We start from the raw sequence: 20,671 nt of genomic DNA, 5'->3' as shown, positions 1-20,671 counted from the left end.
GATCACGATCTCTAATTAAGAGCGCTCTCGCACTGCTACGTTTCCGATTACGATCTCTACTTAAGAGCGCTCTCGCACTGCTACGTTGCCGATGACGATCTCTACTTAAGAGCGCTCTCGCACTGCTACGTGGCCGCTCGCGATCACTACTTAGGAGCGCTCTCGCACTGCTACGTTGGCGATCACGATCTCACATAAGAGCGCACTCGCACTGCTACGTTGCCGATCGCGATCTCTAATTAAGAGCGCTCTCGCACTGCTACGTTGCCGATTACGATCTCTACTTAAGAACACTCTCGCACTGCTACGTCGCCGATCAAGATTTCTACTTAAGAGCGCCCTCGCACTGCTACGTTGCCGATCACGACCTCTACTTAAGAGCGCTCTCGCACTGCTACGTTGCCGATGACGATCTCTACTTAAGAGCGCTCTCGCACTGCTACGTGGCCGATTACGATCTCTACTTAAGAGCGCCCTCGCACTGCTACGTCGCCGATCACAATCTCTACTTAAGAGCGCTCTCGCACTGCTACGTTGTCGATCACGATCTCTACTTAAGAGCGCTCTCGCACTGCTACGTTGCCGATTACGATCTCTACTTAAGAGCGCCCTCGCACTGCTACGTCGCCGATCACGATCGCTACTTAAGAGCGCTCTCGCACTGCTACGTTGCCGATCACGATCTCTACTTAAGAGCGCTCTCGCACTGCTACGTTGCCGATGACGATCTCTACTTAAGCGCGTCCCGCACTGCTACGTCGCCGATCACACTCTCTAATTAAGAGCGCTCTCGCACTGCTACGTGACCGACGACGATCCCCGCTAACACGGAAGTGGATAGCTTCGTCCCAGCAGCAGCAGCGCGCGCGGCGGTCAGGGGTCAAGGGTCACGTGAGAGTCGTCAACGACAACAGCGGTGATTTAAAGAGAGCGGCAACTTGTGGGAGCTCGCGGTCTTTAATGGCTTAACAAACAAACATAATTACCCTTACCCGACTAGCGGGAACTCGCCGGGAACTCGCCCTGCATTGTCGCGCGCTCCCCTGGACCTCGAGCCCGGTGAGCTTCGGAGGGCCGCGCTTTTGACAGCGAAGACGTGGGGGGTGGGGGGGGAGGGCGACGGCTCCTCTTGAAGGTTTACTTGTGGTGCCGTGGTTAATGATGGTGTTTGAGCGTCTCGGTGGTGGGGAGGTGGTGGTGATGGTGGGGTGGTGATGGTGGGGTGGTGATGGTGGGGGGTGATGGTGATCGTGGTGGTTGTGGTGGTGGTTGTGGTGATGCGGTGGTGGTGGTTGTGGTGATTGGGTGGTGATTGGGTGGTTGTGGTGATATTGGGGTGGGGGGCGCGGTCAGCAAACCAAAAATAATGAGGCATTTTTGTTGGGATTCGGGCTTAGCAACAACAACAGTAACAACAACAACTCTCAATATTTTAAGAGCCGCCAGTGAAATGGACGTCCGAGGCGGTGTTTTGGGTCTTCAGTGGACATCGTCACAAAGCGAATTCACCCCTGGGGGGTGGTAGACCCCCCCCTGGGGGGGGGGGGGGTGGACCCCCCTCCCCAGGAGTCTGGCTGCTCGAGTCGCTTCTGGGTGCTCGTGAACGGGACGAGGTTTTGCGAGGTCGCCTTCACTCAGCACGACGGAAAACCTCCCGGGGCAATTCGCAACGAGTAAGGCTTCAAGAGAGGATTTATTACCGGAGGAAATCCGATTAGCTATGAAGCTCTTTATGTATTTATTGTTTTCCTCCTTACGGATGTGTCCAGCGACGAACCACACGATGAGACTTCAACGTTGATGTGGTTCAAAGTCTTTGGTTCTTTGGGTAAAGTCACGTAGATAGAATAAAATAATAAAATACAAAAATTAGTAAAAACACACAAATTCATGCCGTTTCGATCAGGTCGCCGAATAATTTTTTCTTCATTTTATTATTTTTATTTCTATTTTATTATTTTCTATCTTTGTGACTTTACCCAAAGAACCAAGGAATATGAATTCCTGCAGTCACAAAGTTCTAAGTCAAAATGTTTGCGTGGTTGGTGGTTGGTGGTGGTCGTGAAGCTTGGAAAAGCGATGATGGCTTTAATGTTTGTGATACCATCAATGTTTCAGATGGTACTCGTGCTCCGGTATGAAGATCGTGATTGAGCTGCTGATTCTATTTGATGATGATGATGGTGGAGGTGGTGGTTATTATTATTTGTAGTATTATTTTGTCGTTACGCCTTTGACCAATTCTCCCGGCGCTCGCTCCGTCTCGTCCGATCTCAGAAGCTAAGCAGGTTGGAGCCTGGATGGTCGGAGGCAGAATTGGTTGCGCTCTACTTCTATACCCCCGTGCTTGTGCTCCCCGGCTTCACCAACCCGCAGGACCGGCACGGTGAAGTACAGCCAGACGTAACCCACGCCGTGTGTGGTGACGTACAGCCAGACGCAACTCACGCCGTGTGTGGTGAAGTACAGCCAGACGTAACCCACGCCGTGTGCGGTGAAGTACAGCCAGACGTAACCCACGCCGTGTGCGGTGAAGTACAGCCGGACGTAACCCACGCCGTGTGCGGGAGGTTCTCATCCAGCAGTGGATAGACTTGACGTATCGGCCGTTTCCTGTCGCCCGTTACAGAGCGAACCGCCGCCGCCGTCGCCGTCCCTGCCCGTGCTGTGGCCGTGGCCGTCGGACATCGCGTGGCAGCATGGACCCCGGGAAGGACCGAGGCGTCAAATCCTCCGACGTATCCGACCGAATTCAACAGCTGCTGCACGATGTGAACACCAACCCAGTGGTGCGTGGCCATGGTCGGTGTGTGCACGCGTGTACGTGTGTATACGTGTGTGTGCGCGCGTGTACGTGTGTGTGTGCGCGCGCGTGTACGTGTGTGTGTGCACGCGGGTGTGCATGTGTACGTGTCTGTGCGTGTGTGTGTGCGCGTGTACGTGTGTGCGTGTGTGTGCGCGGTCATTGGCAAGTCCAATGTGTGATTGGACTTGCCAATGACCGGTACCAGCGGTGTCGACATCGGCCTCTGCCGAGGCGCGTGAAGTTCGCTGTCGGGCAGTTGGAGGAAGTCGCCCTCCAGCAACCGCGGAGGGCAGAGGAGCGACGCTCACAACAACGAGCGGAGCGCCGGGCGGCTAAAACGCAGCGGGTTTGCGCAATGGGCAGCACCGTTCCAGCGCCCTGCTACAGCCTAGCCAAGGCCACCCTCGGTGGCAGCTGTCCATGAGCGGTGACGAGGTTTTATGCGGTGCTGGCCTGCAAGTGGGCATTAGTTTTCCGGTAGGGCAGCGACGATTGCTATGTGTTCTGTATGCACGACGAACTTCTTTCACACCGTACGTAGCCAACTATATTAAATTTGGACATTTATTCACGTGACATTCAAAATTATATTCCTTCTGTACGCCTTTTGGCGTCTTCTGGTCCGACACCAGTGGAGACTAGGCTCTAAGAAAAGCCGTCTCGGGTGTGGACCAATCAAATTCAAGGACAATGCATATTATTATCAGAGTTGACTGTTTTGTTTGCATTTTGGCTGCTTGTGTTGTGGTTATTGCAAACATGATGCCTTGAATTTCGATTTAAAGCTTTTGTGACTGCAAGGATTCATCTTCTTTGGTTCTTTCGGTAAAGTCTTTACCGAAAGAACCATATAAGATTATGCCTTGAATAAAGGTGTCAGTTTTTGTGCCATTTAAAAGGGTAAAACCTATTTCTATATCTTGTTACTGGCATTGGAGGTCTTATAATGTAAATGCTCACCCCGAGCCCTCAATACTCTGATAGTGTGCTGTTTTTGAGTCGTACGCCTTTTGGCGTCTTCTGGTCCAACACCAGTGGAGACTAGGCTCTAAGAAAAGCTGTCTCGGGTGTGGACCAATCAAATTCAAGGACAGTGCCAATATTATTATCAGAGTTGTCTTTTTTGTTTGCATTTTGACTGCTTGTGTTGTGGTTATTGCAAACATGATGCCTTGAATAAAGGTGTCAGTTTTTGTGCCAGTTAAAAGGGTAAAACCTATTTCTATATATTCCTTCAGTTTATCAATCACCGACACGGCGGAGTGAGCACCGAGCCATCGGTGCTCGTCTTCCGTTCGAAGCCCTGAGCCAGTGGTGGAAAAATTCGCATTCCTGTGGCGGGGCCAAGTAGATCCGTTGGGGATTTACTTCCCCACAAAACGGTGCCCATTTAATCAACCCCGGAGAGAGGGAGGGGAGTGAGAGACGATGATGATGTTGATGGGTCGAGTCGACCCCAACCGACCACGATTTTATCTCCCAACCTTCCGCTTGCGAGCCGGTGGATTCTCGTGACTCCGTGCGCGGCGGTGGCGCGGCGGGGGGGGGGGGGGGCGAGGAGCAGCTGGCTGCTGCTGCTGCCCCCACCTCCCCACAGCTTCTGTGACGTCGCCGTTCCTACCGCGTCCCCGCAAACTAAAAGCGCAGCTCCCTGCTCGTGTTCCCCGCCGCCGTCGATGGCAACATTCCACGGCACCCCCCCCCCCCCCCCTCTCGTGGCCACCCGTCCCTCCCCACCCCCTCCCCGGGGCCGGCACGGCGATGTTCCATTAATAACTCCCCGAGCGTCCACCGCCGCTTCATTCCCGGCCGGTCCGTTGCGCGTGAAGTCCCCCCCCCCCCCCCCCCCTCCACCCCCTCACCCGGCGTGCGTCCCGCGTAGCGCCGACGTTTAGAGCGTCGCCTCGCTGCCGCCCGAACGAAATGAGCGGGCAGGCGGCTCCGTCCGTCCGTCCACCTCCCGGGCGTCCGTCTCTCCGCGGCGGCAAAAAAAAAAAAAAACCCAAAAAATTCCGCGCTTTACGCGAAGCCGTCGGCCGCACGGCGTTTTGGGAGAGCGAAATTTGAGCGCGCTTGGCAGGGTCTGGCCGGCGAGCGGGCGGTCTCGCGGGCGGGGACCCCTCGCGCTACGGGGCGGCGGGGGAGGTTCTTAGTTGGTCGGGATTGCACAACTCGACGTCATCGCATTTTAGGCTCCCCTCCCCTGGGTCAAGGTGGCTCGACAGTGGAGCGGTCGGATGGCTCGCAATGGGAGGGTCGCGAGTTCGGATCCTGGTTGGTCGGGGGTTGACTCGGCCCATCATCATCATGATCCCTCCGGTGTCGGTAAAGTGAGGACCACTTTGTCGAGAAGTCGCCGGTGGTTTTCCCGATGGATCGATTTGCCAACCGCTTAGGAATGTGGAGTTTCCATAAACGGGTGACGAGCTTCATAGCTCATTTGCGCGGTGCGCTGGGCCACGGTGTGTGTACACGGTGTGCGTGTATATGGTGTGTGTGCGTGTACACTGTGTGTGTGTACACTGTGCGTGCACACTGTGTGCATTCACACTGTGTGCATTCACACTGTGTGCGTGTACACAGTGTACACTGTGTGCGTGCGTGTACACTGTGCGCGCGTGTGCGTGTACACTGCGTGTGCGTGTACACTGTGCGCGCGTGTGCGTGTACACTGTGTGTGCGTGTACACTGTGTGTGTACACTGTGCGCGTGTGTGTGTGTATACCTGTACACTGTGTGTACACTGTGCGCGTGTGTGTGTGTGTATACGTGTACACTGTGTGTGTACACTGTGCGTGTGTGTGTGTATACGTGTACACTGTGCGCGTGTAGGTGTACACTGTGTGTGTACACTGTGCGCGTGTGTGTGTGTACACTGTGTGTGTACACTGTGCGCGTGTGTGTGTACACTGTGTGTGTACACTGTGCGCGTGTGTGTGTACACTGTGTGTGTACACTGTGCGCGTGTGTGTGTACACTGTGTGTGTACACTGTGCGCGTGTGTGTGTACACTGTGTGTGTACACTGTGCGCGTGTGTGTGTACACTGTGTGTGTACACTGTGCGCGTGTGTGTGTACACTGTGTGTACACTGCGCGTGTGTGTGTACACTGTGTGTGTACACTGTGCGCGTGTGTGTGTACACTGTGTACACTGTGCGCGTGTGTGTGTACACTGTCTACACTGTGCGCGTGTGTGTGTACACTGTGTACACTGTGCGCGTGTGTGTGTGTACACTGTGTACACTGTGCGCGTGTGTGTGTGTACACTGTGTGTGTACACTGTGTGTGTACACTGTGTGTGTACACTGTGTGTGTACACTGTGTGTGTACACTGTGTGTGTACACTGTGTGTGTACACTGTGTGTGTACGTGTACACGTGTACACTGTACACGTGTACACTGTGTACGTGTACACGTGTACACTGTGTACGTGTACACGTGTACACTGTGTGTGTGTACACGTGTACACTGTGTGTGTGTACACGTGTACACTGTGTGTGTGTACACTGTGTGTGTGTACACGTGTACACTGTGTGTGTGTACACGTGTACACTGTGTGTGTGTACACGTGTACACTGTGTGTGTGTACACGTGTACACTGTGTGTGTGTACACGTGTACACTGTGTGTGTGTGTACACGTGTACACTGTGTGTGTGTACACACTGTGTGTGTGTGTACACGTGTACACTGTGTGTGTGTGTACACGTGTACACTGTGTGTGTGTGTACACGTGTACACTGTGTGTGTGTGTACACGTGTACACTGTGTGTGTGTGTACACGTGTACACTGTGTGTGTGTGTACACGTGTACACTGTGTGTGTGTGTACACGTGTACACTGTGTGTGTGTGTACACGTGTACACTGTGTGTGTGTGTACACGTGTACACTGTGTGTGTGTGTACACGTGTACACTGTGTGTGTGTGTACACGTGTACACTGTGTGTGTGTGTACACGTGTACACTGTGTGTGTGTGTACACGTGTACACTGTGTGTGTGTACACTGTGTGTGTGTGTACACTGTGTGTGTGTACACTGTGTGTGTGTGTACACTGTGTGTGTGTGTACACTGTGTGTGTGTACACTGTGTGTGTGTACACTGTGTGTGTGTACACGTGTACACTGTGTGTGTGTGTACACGTGTACACTGTGTGTGTGTGTGTGTACACTGTGTGTGTGTGTACACTGTGTGTGTGTGTGTGTACACTGTGTGTGTACACTGTGTGTGTGCACACTGTGTGTGTACACTGTGTGTGTGTGTGTACACTGTGTGTACACTGTGTGTGTGTACACTGTGTGTACACTGTGTGTGTGTGTGTACACTGTGTGTGTGTGTGTACACTGTGTGTGTGTGTACACTGTGTGTACGTGTACACTGTGTGTACGTGTACACTGTGTGTACACGTGTACACTGTGTGTACACTGTGTGTGTGTGTGTACACTGTGTGTGTGTGTGTGCACTGTGTGTGTGTGTGCACTGTGTGTGTACACTGTGCGCGTGTGTGTGCGCGTGTGTGTGCACTGTGTGTGTACACTGTGCGCGTGTGTGTGTACACTGTGCGTGTGTGTGTGTACACTGTGTGTGTGTGTACACTGTGTGTGTGTGTGTACACTGTGTGTGTGTGTGTACACTGTGTGTGTGTACACTGTGTGTGTGTACACTGTGTGTGTGTGTGTGTACACTGTGTGTGTGTGTGTACACTGTGTGTGTGTGTGCGTGTACACTGTGTGTGTGTACACTGTGTGTGTGTGCACTGTGCGCGTGTACACTGTGCGTGCACACTGTGTGCATTCACACTGTGCGTTCACACTGTGTGCGTGTACACAGTGTACACTGTGTGCGTGCGTGTACACTGTGCACACTGTGTGCGTGCGTGTACACTGTGCGCGCGTGTGCGTGTACACTGCGTGTGCATGTACACTGCGTGTGCATGTACACTGCGTGTGCGTGTACACTGTGTGTGCGTGTGCACTGTGTGTGCGTGTACACTGTGTGTGTACACTGTGCGCGTGTGTGTGTATACGTGTACACTGTGTGTACACTGTGCACGTGTGTGTGTGTATACGTGTACACTGTGTGTGTACACTGTGCGTGTGTGTGTATACGTGTACACTGTGCGCGTGTGTGTGTACACTGTGTGTGTACACTGTGCGCGTGTGTGTGTACACTGTGTGTGTACACTGTGTGTGTGTGTGTACACTGTGTGTGTACGTGTACACTGTGTGTGTACACTGTGTGTGTGTGTGTACACTGTGTGTGTACGTGTACACTGTGTACACTGTGTGTACACTGTGTACACTGTGTGTGTACGTGTACACTGTGTGTGTACGTGTACACTGTGTGTGTACACGTGTACACTGTGTGTGTGTACACGTGTGTACACTGTGTGTGTGTACACGTGTGTACACTGTGTGTGTGTATACGTGTACACTGTGTGTGTGTATACGTGTACACTGTGTGTGTGTATACGTGTACACTGTGTGTGTGTACACGTGTGTACACTGTGTGTGTGTATACGTGTGTACACTGTGTGTGTGTATACGTGTACACTGTGTGTGTGTACACGTGTGTACACTGTGTGTGTGTATACGTGTACACTGTGTGTGTGTACACGTGTACACTGTGTGTGTGTACACGTGTACACTGTGTGTGTGTGTACACGTGTACACTGTGTGTGTGTGTGTACACTGTGTGTGTACACTGTGTGTGTGTGTACACTGTGTGTGTACACTGTGTGTGTACACTGTGTGTGTACACTGTGTGTGTACACTGTGTGTGTGTGTGTACACTGTGTGTGTACACTGTGTGTGTGTGTACACTGTGTGTGTGTGTACACTGTGTGTGTGTATACACTGTGTGTGTGTGTACACTGTGTGTGCGTGTACACTGTGTGTGTGTACGTGTACACTGTGTGTGTGTGTACACTGTGTGTGTGTGTGTGCAGTGTGTGTGTGTGTGCACTGTGTGTGTGTGTGTGTGCACTGTGTGTGTGTACACTGTGCGTGTGTGTGTGTGTACACTGTGCGTGTGTGTGTGTGTACACTGTGCGTGTGTGTGTGTACACTGTGCGTGTGCGTGTGTGTGTACACTGTGCGTGTGCGTGTGTGTGTACACTGTGCGTGTGCGTGTGTGTGTACACTGTGCGTGTGTGTGTGTACACTTTGTGTGTGTGTGTGTGTACACTGTGTGTGTGTGTGTGTACACTTTGTGTGTGTGTGTGTGTGTACACTTTGTGTGTGTGTGTACACTTTGTGCGTGTGTGTGTGTGTACACTTTGTGTGTGTGTGTGTGTACACTTTGTGTGTGTGTGTACACTTTGTGCGTGTGTGTGTGTACACTGTGCGTGTGTGTGTACACTGTGCGTGTGTGTGTACACTGTGCGTGTGTGTACACTTTGTGCGTGTGTGTGTACACTGTGCGTGTGTGTGTACACTGTGCGTGTGTGTGTACACTGTGTGTGTGTGTGTGTGTACACTGTGTGCGTGTGTGTGTACACTGTGTGTGTGTGCGTGTGCACTGTGTGCGTGTGCGTGCACACTGTGTGCGTGTGTGTGCACTGTGTGTGTACACTGTGCGCGTGTGTGTGCACTGTGTGTGTACACTGTGCGCGTGTGTGTGTACACTGTGCGTGTGTGTGTGTACACTGTGTGTGTGTGTACACTGTGCGTGTGTGTGTTTACACTGTGTGTGTGTGTACACTGTGTGTGTGTGTACACTGTGTGTGTGTGTGTACACTGTGTGTGTGTGTACACTGTGTGTGTGTGTATACACTGTGTGTGTGTGTACACTGTGTGTGTGTGTACACTGTGTGTGTGTGTACACTGTGTGTGTGTGTACACTGTGTGTGTGTACACTGTGCGTGTGTGCACTGTGCGCGTGTACACTGTGCGTGCACACTGTGCGTGCACACTGTGTGCATTCACACTGTGCGTTCACACTGTGTGCGTGTACACAGTGTACACTGTGCGTGCGTGTACACTGTGCGCGCGTGTGCGTGTACACTGCGTGTGCGTGTACACTGTGCGCGCGTGTGCGTGTGCACTGTGTGTGCGTGTACACTGTGTGTGTACACTGTGCGCGTGTGTGTGTATACGTGTACACTGTGTGTACACTGTGCACGTGTGTGTGTGTATACGTGTACACTGTGTGTGTACACTGTGCGTGTGTGTGTATACGTGTACACTGTGCGCGTGTGTGTGTACACTGTGTGTGTACACTGTGCGCGTGTGTGTGTACACTGTGTGTGTACACTGTGCGCGTGTGTGTGTACACTGTGTGTGTACACTGTGTGTGTACACTGTGTGTGTACACTGTGTGTGTACACTGTGTGTGTACGTGTACACTGTGTGTGTACACTGTGTGTGTGTGTGTACACTGTGTGTACGTGTACACTGTGTACACTGTGTGTGTGTGTACGTGTACACTGTGTGTGTACGTGTACACTGTGTGTGCACGTGTACACTGTGTGTGTGTATACGTGTACACTGTGTGTGTATACGTGTACACTGTGTGTGTGTGTATACGTGTACACTGTGTGTGTATACGTGTACACTGTGTGTGTGTACACGTGTACACTGTGTGTGTGTACACGTGTACACTGTGTGTGTGTGTACACGTGTACACTGTGTGTGTGTGTACACGTGTACACTGTGTGTGTGTGTACACGTGTACACTGTGTGTGTGTGTGTACACGTGTACACTGTGTGTGTGTGTGTGTACACTGTGTGTGTGTGTGTGTGTACACTGTGTGTGTGTACACTGTGTGTGTGTACGTGTACACTGTGTGTGTGTGTACACTGTGTGTGTGTGTGTGCATTGTGTGTGTGTGTGTGTGCACTGTGTGTGTGTGTGTGCACTGTGTGTGTGTACACTGTGCGTGTGTGTGTGTGTACACTGTGCGTGTGTGTGTGTACACTGTGCATGTGCGTGTGTGTACACTGTGCATGTGCGTGTGTGTGTACACTGTGCGTGTGTGTGTGTGTACACTTTGTGTGTGTGTGTACACTTTGTGTGTGTGTGTGTACACTTTGTGTGTGTGTGTGTACACTGTGTGTGTGTACACTGTGTGTGTGTGTGTGTACACTGTGTGTGTGTGTGTGTACACTGTGTGTGTGTGTGTGTACACTGTGTGTGTGTGTGTGTGTACACTGTGTGTGTGTGTGTGTGTACACTGTGTGTGTGTGTGTGTGTACACTGTGTGTGTGTGTGTGCGTGTACACTGTGTGTGTGTGTGTGCGTGTACACTGTGTGTGTGTGTGTGCGTGCACACTGTGTGCGTGTGCGTGCACACTGTGTGCGTGTGCGTGCACACTGTGTGCGTGTGCGTGCACACTGTGTGCGTGTGCGTGCACACTGTGTGCGTGTGCGTGCACACTGTGTGCGTGTGCGTGCACACTGTGTGCGTGTGCGTGCACACTGTGTGCGTGTGCGTGCACACTGTGTGCGTGCACACAGTGTACACTGTGTGCGTGTACACAGTGTACACTGTGCGCGCGTGCGTGTACACTGTGCGCGCGTGCGTGTACACTGTGCGCGCGTACACAGTGTACACTGTGCGCGCGTGCGTGTACACTGTGCGCGCGTGTGCGTGTACACTGCGTGTGCGTGTACACTGCGTGTGCGTGTACACTGCGTGTGCGTGTACACTGCGTGTGCGTGTACACTGCGCGTGCGTGTACACTGCGCGCGCGTGTGCGTGTACACTGTGTGTGCGTGTACACTGTGTGTACACTGTGTGTGTGTGTGTGTACACTGTGTGTGTGTGTGCACACGCGTGTACACTGTGTGTGTGTGTGCACACGCGTGTACACTGTGTGTGTGTACACACGCGTGTACACTGTGTGTGTGTACACACGCGTGTACACTGTGTGTGTGTACACACGCGTGTACACTGTGTGTGTGTACACACGCGTGTACACTGTGTGTGTGTACACACGCGTGTACACTGTGTGTGTGTACACACGCGTGTACACTGTGTGTGTGTACACACGCGTGTACACTATGTGTGTGTACACGCGTGTACACTCTGTGTGTGTGTACGCGCGTGTACACTGTGTGTGTGTGTGTGGGTGCGTGTACACTGTGTGTGTGTGTGTGGGCGCGTGTACACTGTGTGTGTGTGTGTGGGCGCGTGTACACTGTGTGTGTGTGTGTGTGGGCGCGTGTACACTGTGTGTGTGTGTGTGGGCGCGTGTACACTGTGTGTGTGTGCGCGCGTGTACACTGTGTGTGTGTGTGTGCGCGCGTGTACACTGTGTGTGTGTGTGTGCGCGCGTGTACACTGTGTGTGTGTGTGTGGGCGCGTGTACACTGTGTGTGTGTGTGCGCGCGTGTACACTGTGTGTGTGTGTGTGCGCGCGTGTACACTGTGTGTGTGTGTGTGCGCGCGTGTACACTGTGTGTGTGTGTGCGCGCGTGTACACTGTGTGTGTGTGTGTGTGCCGTGCAGGTGGTGCGCTGGGCGAGCTCCGTGCTGGGCCGCTGTGTGGAGTCCCACCCGCTGCTGGCGATCTTCGCGCTGCTCCTCCTCATCCTCTCCGCTCCGCCCGTGCTGCTCTTCCTCGGCGCCGTCGCCTTCTACCTCGCCCTCTCCACCGTCGGGTTCATCCTGCTGCAGGGTACGCACACTCACACGTGTACACACACTCACACTCGCACGTGTACGCACACTCACGTGTACGCACACTCACACTCGCACGTGTACGCACACTCACGTGTACGCACACTCGCACTCGCACGTGTACGCACACTCGCACGTGTACTCACACTCGCACGTGTATGCACACTCACACGTGTACGCACACTCACACTCGCACGTGTACGCACACTCGCACACGCGCATCCACACGCACCCACAACAACAGCCGCCATTCGCCACTAAGTGGCGGTGACGTCACTACGACGCTTGTGCCAGGCCATGTGCACGCTGAGGCCACATGAAGTGTCGAACGCCCGCTGGCAGGTCACGGGGCAGACCCAGCAGGTGCCACAGGTCGACTGACTAAGATGACTGAGATGACTGGCTGATGCACCACCTGTGCCCCCTACTGTGCCAACCTGCTGTGTTTTAGCCACCCGGCACTCCGCTCGTTGTTGTGAGCATCGCTCCTCCGCCCTCCGTTGTTGATGGAGAGTGACTGCCTCCACCTTGCCCAGTAGCAGCGTCCTTTACACGTACACACGTGTGTGTATGTGCTGGCCACCCACTCCCTCGTGTGCCATGCCGGCCTTCATAGGCGCTACTCCTTCACAGCACTTGCCCCAACAGTCTGTTCAAGCCTACAGGCCCCAACAGTCTGTTCAAGCCTACAGGCCCCAACAGTCTATTCAAGGCTACAGGGGGCATCTTCGTGGGGAGCGGTGGCTCGGCAGTTAGCGTGCCGCGCTACGAATCGGGCGACCCGAGTTGGATTCCAGCGCCGATGACGATCATCTGAACCGGCTCTGGGCCTCCCCTGGGTCGACTCGACCTCGAATGAGGACCCGGCGCGGTGTGCAGTAAACATCGCCACTGGGGAGAGAGACAAAGGCGGCCGGGTGTGGTGCGGCCAAACCCCCCCCCCCCCCCCCCGTCGTGCGTCGCGCCGTTCGCCGGCCTGCTCGGGCGCCGCTCGCCCCAACGGTGCGGGGGATCTTTGTCTCCGCCAGTGTGCGTCCTGTCGCTGGGAGTCTCCGTCCTGCTCCTCTTCCTCTCGGGCCTCGGCGCGCTGGCTCTGGGCCTGACGCTCGCCTTCGCTCCCATCCTCCTCGTCGCCTCGCTGCTCCTCTCGCGGTACCGTCTGAGCGCGCCGATACACACGGCACAGACCCCCCCCCCCCCCCCCCCACCGTGACGTGCCCACGTGCGGCGTGGGGGAAATTCGGAATGATGACTTGATGATGATGGTGGTGGTGGTGGTGATTTATGCTACTGATGATACTTGTGATGATGCCGGTAACGATAATGTCGGTGGCGACGATGCGGATTTTGATAAACGTGCTGCTGACAATGATGGTGCCGCCAATGATGCCGCAGCTGATTATGATAATCCTACGCTGTTGCTTGTGATGAACCTGCTCGTGATGAACCTGCTGGTGATGAACCTGCTCGTGATGAACCTGCTCGTGATGAACCTGCTCGTGATGAACCTGCTCGTGATGAACCTGCTCGTGATGAACCTGCTGGTGATGAACCTGCTGGTGATGAACCTGCTCGTGATGAACCTGCTCGTGAATAACCTGCTCGTGATGAACCTGCTCGTGATGAACCTGCTCGTGATGAACCTGCTCGTGATGAACCTGCTGGTGATGAACCTGCTCGTGATGAACCTGCCGGTGATGAACCTGCTCATGATGAACCTGCTCGTGATGAACCTGCCCGTGATGAACCTGCTCGTGATGAACCTGCTGATATTGTTGCCGATGCTGTGGATGGGAGTGATGCTGCTGCTGCTGCTCATGATGATGATAAGTCTGCTGATGATGACGACTATGGTGATGATGCTGCCGATACTTTTTCCGTTGGTGCTGATGGGAGTGTGATGCTGCTCATGCTGATGATGACTATTCTGATGATGATGATGCTGGTGCTGATGATGACTGCTGATGGTGATGATGCTGCTGATGCTGTGGATGGGAGTGATGCCGTGGTGCTGATGATGACTATGCTAATGATGATGCTGGTGCTGATGGGAGGGCTGCTCATGCTGATGATGACTATGCTGATGATGATGCTGGTGCTGATGGGAGGGCTGCTCATGCTGATGATGACTATGCTGATGATGATGATGCTGCTGGTGCTGTGGATGGGAGTGATGCCGCTGGTGCTGACAATGACTATGCTGATAATGCTGCTGCTGATGATGACTGTGCTGATGATGACTGTGCTGATGATGATGCTGCTGCTGCTGATGATGACTGCGCTGATGATGCTGCTGCTGACGATGAGTATGCTGATGATGATGCTGCTGCTGCTGATGACTATGCTGATGGTGCTGCTGCTGATGCTGATGGGAGTGATGCCGCTGGTGCTGACGATGGCGACCGCCGTGCCTACAGGGACTCCGCGGGTGAACGTCGCCCGCCGGCAAGGATGACGGACGGAGGCCACGGCTACTCTCCCTCCCGGAACTACGCGCGGAGAAACTCGCTCAGTTGAAACCCCCACGCGTGCGTGTGAGTGTGTGTCAGGGTGAGTGTGTGCGAGTGTGTGTGAGTCTGTGTGTGCGTGTGAGTCAGGGTGAGTGTGTGTGTGTGTCTGTGAGTCTGTGTGCGTGTGAGTCGGGGTGAGTGTGTGTATGTGTCAGGGTGAGTGTGTGTGAGCGCGTGTGTCCTGTGTGTGAGAGTGAATGTGTGTGCGTGTGATTCTGGTCTGTGTGTCATGGTGTGTGTGTGCAAGCGTGTGTCGGGGTGAGTGTGAATCTGTGTGTGGGTGGGGGTTTGTGTGTGTGTGAATCTGTATGAGGGTGGGGGTGTCAGAACCACGCACAATTGGCTACATACGGTGGGAAAGAAGTTCTACATAGATATATACTCAGCCACCCACCCCCTTGTGTGCCGTGCCGGCCTTCATAGGTGCTGCTCGCTAACAGCACTTGCCCCAACAGTCTTTTTAGGCCAAAACGGGAAATCTTTATTTTTGTAAGTGTGCGAGTCTGTGGGTCAGGGTGCACGTGCCACTGTGTGTGTGAGTCTGTGTCGGGGGTTCGTGTCATCGTGTGTGTGTCGGGGTGAGTGGGTGAGTGTCACTGTATTTGTGCGTGTCTGTGCATCTGTGTGTGTGTGTGTGCGCGAGTCGCACCAACCCCTCGTGTGCCGTGCCAGCCTTAATAGATGCTCACTAACAGCAGTTGCCGCAACAGCCTGTGTATGCTATGCAGGAGATCTTGTTTTGTGTGTGTGTGTGTGTATGTCTGCCTCCTTTGAGTGAGTGTGTTTTGCGTGGGGGTGCATACGTATCTGTATGTTTATACGTGCGTCTGATTGTACATCTGTATTCATGTTACATTTCTACCTAACAATTTACACCAAAATTTATATTTTATATTCAAAATGTTACACTCCGTTAAAATTTACCTTTATTTAACCAGGTGAGAACACGTTAACTCCCAAAAAAATCTCTCTCAATTGCCAGTCAAGGACCCATTGAGATTCAGGTCCTTTGTTTAACCGAGTGAGGCCCCGTTGAGATCCAGAACACCGTGTGAAGGTGCCTGAACTGATGCAGGGACTCTACTCACGAACGAGTTCAGTTCCCCAGAGGTCTGTTCATAAGTCGATTTGTTCGCAAGACCAACTTTGCTCCCGTCGATTCAAAACGCGCTGCACAAGAATACGGGCTGAACCGTGTACGGGTTGGCACGGTATGTTTGTGTCTCCATTGACGATGTCTATACAACCGTACCGGGATATTTTTTTTAAGGCCGAGTTGCCCTAGGGGAGGCCCAGGCCACGCTTGAGATATTGTGTCTGCACGAGAGAGGAGTTTCGGTTACATCTAAATCCGATTCACGACAATTTCGGATCGTTTTCATATTATCTTATGAATGTGAAACCACCTCGTGCGGACACAAAGTGTATACAGACGCGATATCAGTTGGCCTCATTTTTGGCGGGAAAACTGGTGGCCACAACGTGTAAAGCGTTGTCACTTCATGCCACGTATTTTTTTTGGCCGCCAATCCACAAAAAAATCATCTGGGATGGTCCCAAAGTTTTTATTTTTTCTTATCTAGGTCTGGACTTTTTTATTTTTCAAATTGATGCAAAAAAAAAACATCTCTCTCCCCTCCGCTGATGTTAGCCGTGGCCGGGAGTCGAACTTGGGTCACGGGGTTCGTAAATTGCAGTGTGCTAACCACTGCACCAAATATAAAGATCCCCCGTGTAGCCTGTAACAGACTGTAGGGGCAAGTGCTGTTAGTGAGCACCTATGAATGCCGGCACGGTACACGAGGGGGTGGGTGGCCAGCACCATGCCCGGCCGCTGAGTCGACCTAGGGGGAGGCCCAGGAACCGGTTCAGATAATCGTCACCGGTGTTGGCCGTGAGCGGGAATCGAACCCGGGTCGCCAGGTTCGTAGCGCAACGTAGCGCTGACCACTACACCACCGGTCACCCACACACACACATTATGTCACTTATCAGGAGTTGTGTCCTCCATGTTGGGGTGGTGTTCTTTGTGTCTTTGAGATTAAATGCACAGGTTGCTTCACTTTGTCTGTGTTCATGCCAGTGTCTTTATTTACATCGTGGGGACTTTATTTGGTGCCATCAAAATACGAAAATAAGAAAAAAAATTACCCTTTCAGGCAATAAAGTAGGAGTTGTGTGAAGATGTTCAAACACTAAATAGGCACCTTCTGCAAGGAATCAAGTACAGCATTAACCACACAGTCCTTGTGAACATGCAAATAAACTAATAATACAGGGTGATTCAAAAAAATGTTAGCACTGACATGGGACTATCGTTATTAAGGAAAAATAACGGATAATAACATGATAACAGATGTATGTTAATAGCTTCAAAACGTCGAAGAATCTACACTTATTCGCCATAAGTGTCAACGCGTGCCTGGAATCTTCTCTTGGTTGTCTCCAGAGCCCGGAGGCAGCAGCACAATGTTTTAAGGACCCTGTTTATTCATTGTTTTAAGGACCCTGTTTATTCATTGTTTTAAGGGCCCTGTTTATTCATTGTTTTAAGGGCCCTGTTTATTCATTGTTTGTTTTATGGACCCTGTTTATTAATTGTTTTAAGGGCCCTGTTTATTCATTGTTTTAAGGGCCCTGTTTATTCATTGTTTTATGGACCCTGTTTATTCATTGACACTGGCGAGACGATGCCATGAAGAAGACTGTCACTGGTGTAGACCAATCGGTTTCAAAGAAAATGCATCACATGCAGGGAGTTCCAAAGCGATGGACCCAATTTCAAAGCATCTGACCACAACACTTTCACCCAGTTGTCCTCTGAATCATTCATATGTTCATTGGCAAACTTCAGACGGGCATGCATATGTGCTTTCTTGAGCAGGGGGACCTTGTGGGCGCTGCAGGATTTCAGTCCTTCACGGCGTAGTGTGTTACCAATTGTTTTCTTGGTGACTATGGTCCCAGCTGCCTTGAGATCATTGACTAGATCCTCCCGTGTAGTTCTGGGCTGATTCCTCACCGTTCTCATGATCATTGCAACTCCACGAGGTGAGATCTTGCATGGAGCCCCAGGCCGAGGGAGATTGACAGTTCTTTTGTGTTTCTTCCATTTGCGAATAATCGCATACTCTTATCACCTTCTCACCAAGCTGCTTGGCAATGGTCTTGTAGCCCATTCCAGCCTTGTGTAGGTCTACAATATTGTCCCTGACATCCTTGGAGAGCTTTTTGGTCTTGGCCATGGTGGAAAGTTTGGAATCTGATTGATTGCTTCTTTGGACAGGTGTCTTTTATACAGGTAACAAGCTGAGATTAGGAGCACTCCCTTTAAGAGTGTGCTCCTAATCTCAGCTCATTAACTGTGTAAAAGACACCTGGGAGCCAGAAATCTTTCTGATTGAGAGGGGGTCAAATACTTATTTCCCTCATTAAAATGCAAATCAATTTATAACATTTTTGACATGCGTTTTTCTGGATGTTTTTGTTGTTATTCTGTGTCTCACTGTTCAAATAAACCTACCATTAAAATTATAGACTAATATTTTCTTTGTCAGTGGGCAAACGTACAAAATCAGCAGGGGATCAAATACGTTTTTCCCTCACTGTATGCTGAATTTCTTTCACACCATACGTATAGCACCGGCCGCCATTTGTCACGAATTAGCGTTCATGTCACCACAGCGCTTGTGCCAGGCTAGGTGCACCTTGAGACCACGTTATGTGTGGAAATCTCGCTGCTGGCAGGACAGGGGATGCAGATTCCAGGTGCCATGGGTCGGCTGCCTGAGATGACCGGCACACCCAGGTTCTTTATGAATGTTAGCGAGGTTCACAAAGATTGTATTCAGAAAACGTGAAACCGTGGGTTTTGATCCCGGGGTCTGGATCTCTCTCGCCGTGGGAGGTCACACCGTGGGAGGTCACGCTGTGGGAGGTCACAACGGAGGTCACACTGTGGGAGGTCACACCATGGGAGGTCACAACGGAGGTCACACCGTGGGAGGTCACACCATGGGAGGTCACACCATGGGAGGTCACACCATGGGAGGTCACAACGGAGGTCACACCGTGGGAGGTCACAACAGAGGTCACACCGTGGGAGGTCACAACGGCCGTGTTGGAGACGCGTGGCCACCGCCGCTGAGAAACTCGCCTGTGGTCGCCTCACAAAAGATGCTCACCAGGGCCGTGTCAGAGACTTTAACGTGGCATTTGCGTGTCGCTCTCGCACCCTGGGGAGGGGGGGGGTCATAATGGCCATGTCGGAGACACGGAGCCCAGCGCTGCTAAAGCAGGGCCGGCCTGCGCCGTGTGAATGCCGCGTATGCGTCGGTGTCAGGTTCCGCTGATGTTGGAGGCTGAGAGAGGGCGGCGGCGGTGGTGTCGGTGGTGTCCGGTTCCAGCCAGAGGAGCGTGTACATGTGTGTGTGTGTACGTGTGTGTGTGTCTGTGTGTGGGAAGCGGTGGTGTAGTAGTGATTAGCGTGCCGCACTACTGACCCGGCGGCCCGAGATCGATTCCCGCTCACGGCACAACACCGGTGGCGATGTTAACTCCCTCGCCTGGTCTACAGGGGGTCGTGGGTTCGATCCCGACCCTGACGCCTGCTGTATATTTGGAGTCTGCGTGTCTCTCTCTCATCATCATCACGGTGGCTAGGAGATGTTAACTCCCTCACCTGGTATACAGGAGGTCGTGGGTTCAATCCCGACCCTGACGCCTGCTGCTGTACAGTTGGAGTCTGCGTGTCTCCCTCTCATCATCGTCACGGTGGCTGAACACGTAGTTTAACACGTAGGCTTTCGCGACCAATATCATCCATATATGTATTATTGATACATTTCCACGTGATGAGCCACTTTGTTGAGCTGATATCATTTGTGATCCATGTCGCTTCTTAAAATGAGCTACATAGCTCAGTGGGCCTTACCTGGTATAATTTAGAAAAATGTTAAAATACCGCAGTTTTTTCTTTAAACCAGGTGAGTGCCATTTGATTTCCTTTGTCGTTGGGTTATAGTTGCAAATTTGTTACGAAATTTTAAGCATCCTGTACATGAGAGGAAGCAATGGGGGCGAATCTGTGATGCGTTAAAATCGGTGGATAGTAGCAAAAGTATCAAATGCTACGGGCCCCGCACTTTCAAAGGCCCCGCGCTAAATGCTTTAAAGCTATCAATTCCGGCTCGGTGTATCTATTACTATAGTACTATACTGCCTTCAACTTTTATGAACGACTGGGTGTTTGAGGTTAGCGATTTGTCGTATTATCTGGCTGTGTAGCAAGTGAAAAAAGATACAATTTCTTTACTATGCAAGTTTAAAAAAATGGATGTTTTAATATTTACGTTCTTTTTTTATTAGTTCGGGCCCCGTTTATATCGCATGCTACAGGCCCCGCACGAGCTTCATCCGGCACTGACCTCAAACCCCTCGCTTCGAATACCGAACATCGGGGAGATTGCCCGGGCGGGGTTTTTGCCGTGCCGAGTGACTCGGCTAGAGGCGGATCGAGCCGCCTGCTGGCAGATTTGGATCTGGAGCCGCAGGGGTCACCAGAGACCTCAAAAGTCGTGAACTTGCGGCTCTGAAGCAGCCCCATTGGGCTCTTTAAGGACTTGCTTATAGTGACGTCACAATGACATGCATTGTGTATCTATAAGGACTTGCTTATAGTGACGTCACAATGACATGCATTGTGTATCTATAAGGACTTGCTTAAAGTGACGTC

At 52.2% G+C, this 20,671-nt stretch overlaps 1 protein-coding gene across 4 annotated transcripts; it reads left to right on the top strand.

Annotated features, from left to right (window-relative positions):
• The first annotated feature begins 225 nt into the window (after positions 1–225).
• Positions 226–16,999, top strand: LDAF1 (lipid droplet assembly factor 1). Of its 4 annotated transcripts, none has more exons than XM_076052897.1 (6): positions 226–1,059; positions 2,278–2,386; positions 2,630–2,789; positions 12,257–12,425; positions 13,456–13,584; positions 14,845–16,999. In XM_076052897.1, the coding sequence occupies exons 2-6, from the start codon at positions 2,301–2,303 to the stop codon at positions 14,880–14,882; spliced, it is 582 nt and encodes a 193-aa protein (XP_075909012.1). In that variant the 5' UTR covers positions 226–1,059; positions 2,278–2,300; the 3' UTR covers positions 14,883–16,999. The 4 variants fall into 4 exon arrangements, with proteins under 4 accessions (XP_075909012.1, XP_032832049.2, XP_075909014.1 ...); XM_032976158.2 differs by having other exon boundaries at positions 248–1,059; positions 13,456–13,579; XM_076052899.1 differs by lacking the exon at positions 2,278–2,386 and having other exon boundaries at positions 249–916; positions 13,456–13,579.
• Positions 17,000–20,671: the final 3,672 nt, after the last annotated feature.

The sequence above is a fragment of the Petromyzon marinus genome, chromosome 58 (assembly GCF_048934315.1).
Source record: "Petromyzon marinus isolate PM22_M1 ecotype Great Lakes invasive population chromosome 58, UKy_Petmar_22M1.pri1.0, whole genome shotgun sequence".
NCBI classification, from domain to species: Eukaryota; Metazoa; Chordata; class Hyperoartia; order Petromyzontiformes; family Petromyzontidae; genus Petromyzon; species Petromyzon marinus.
This window is presented reverse-complemented; position numbering and strand designations above follow the sequence as displayed.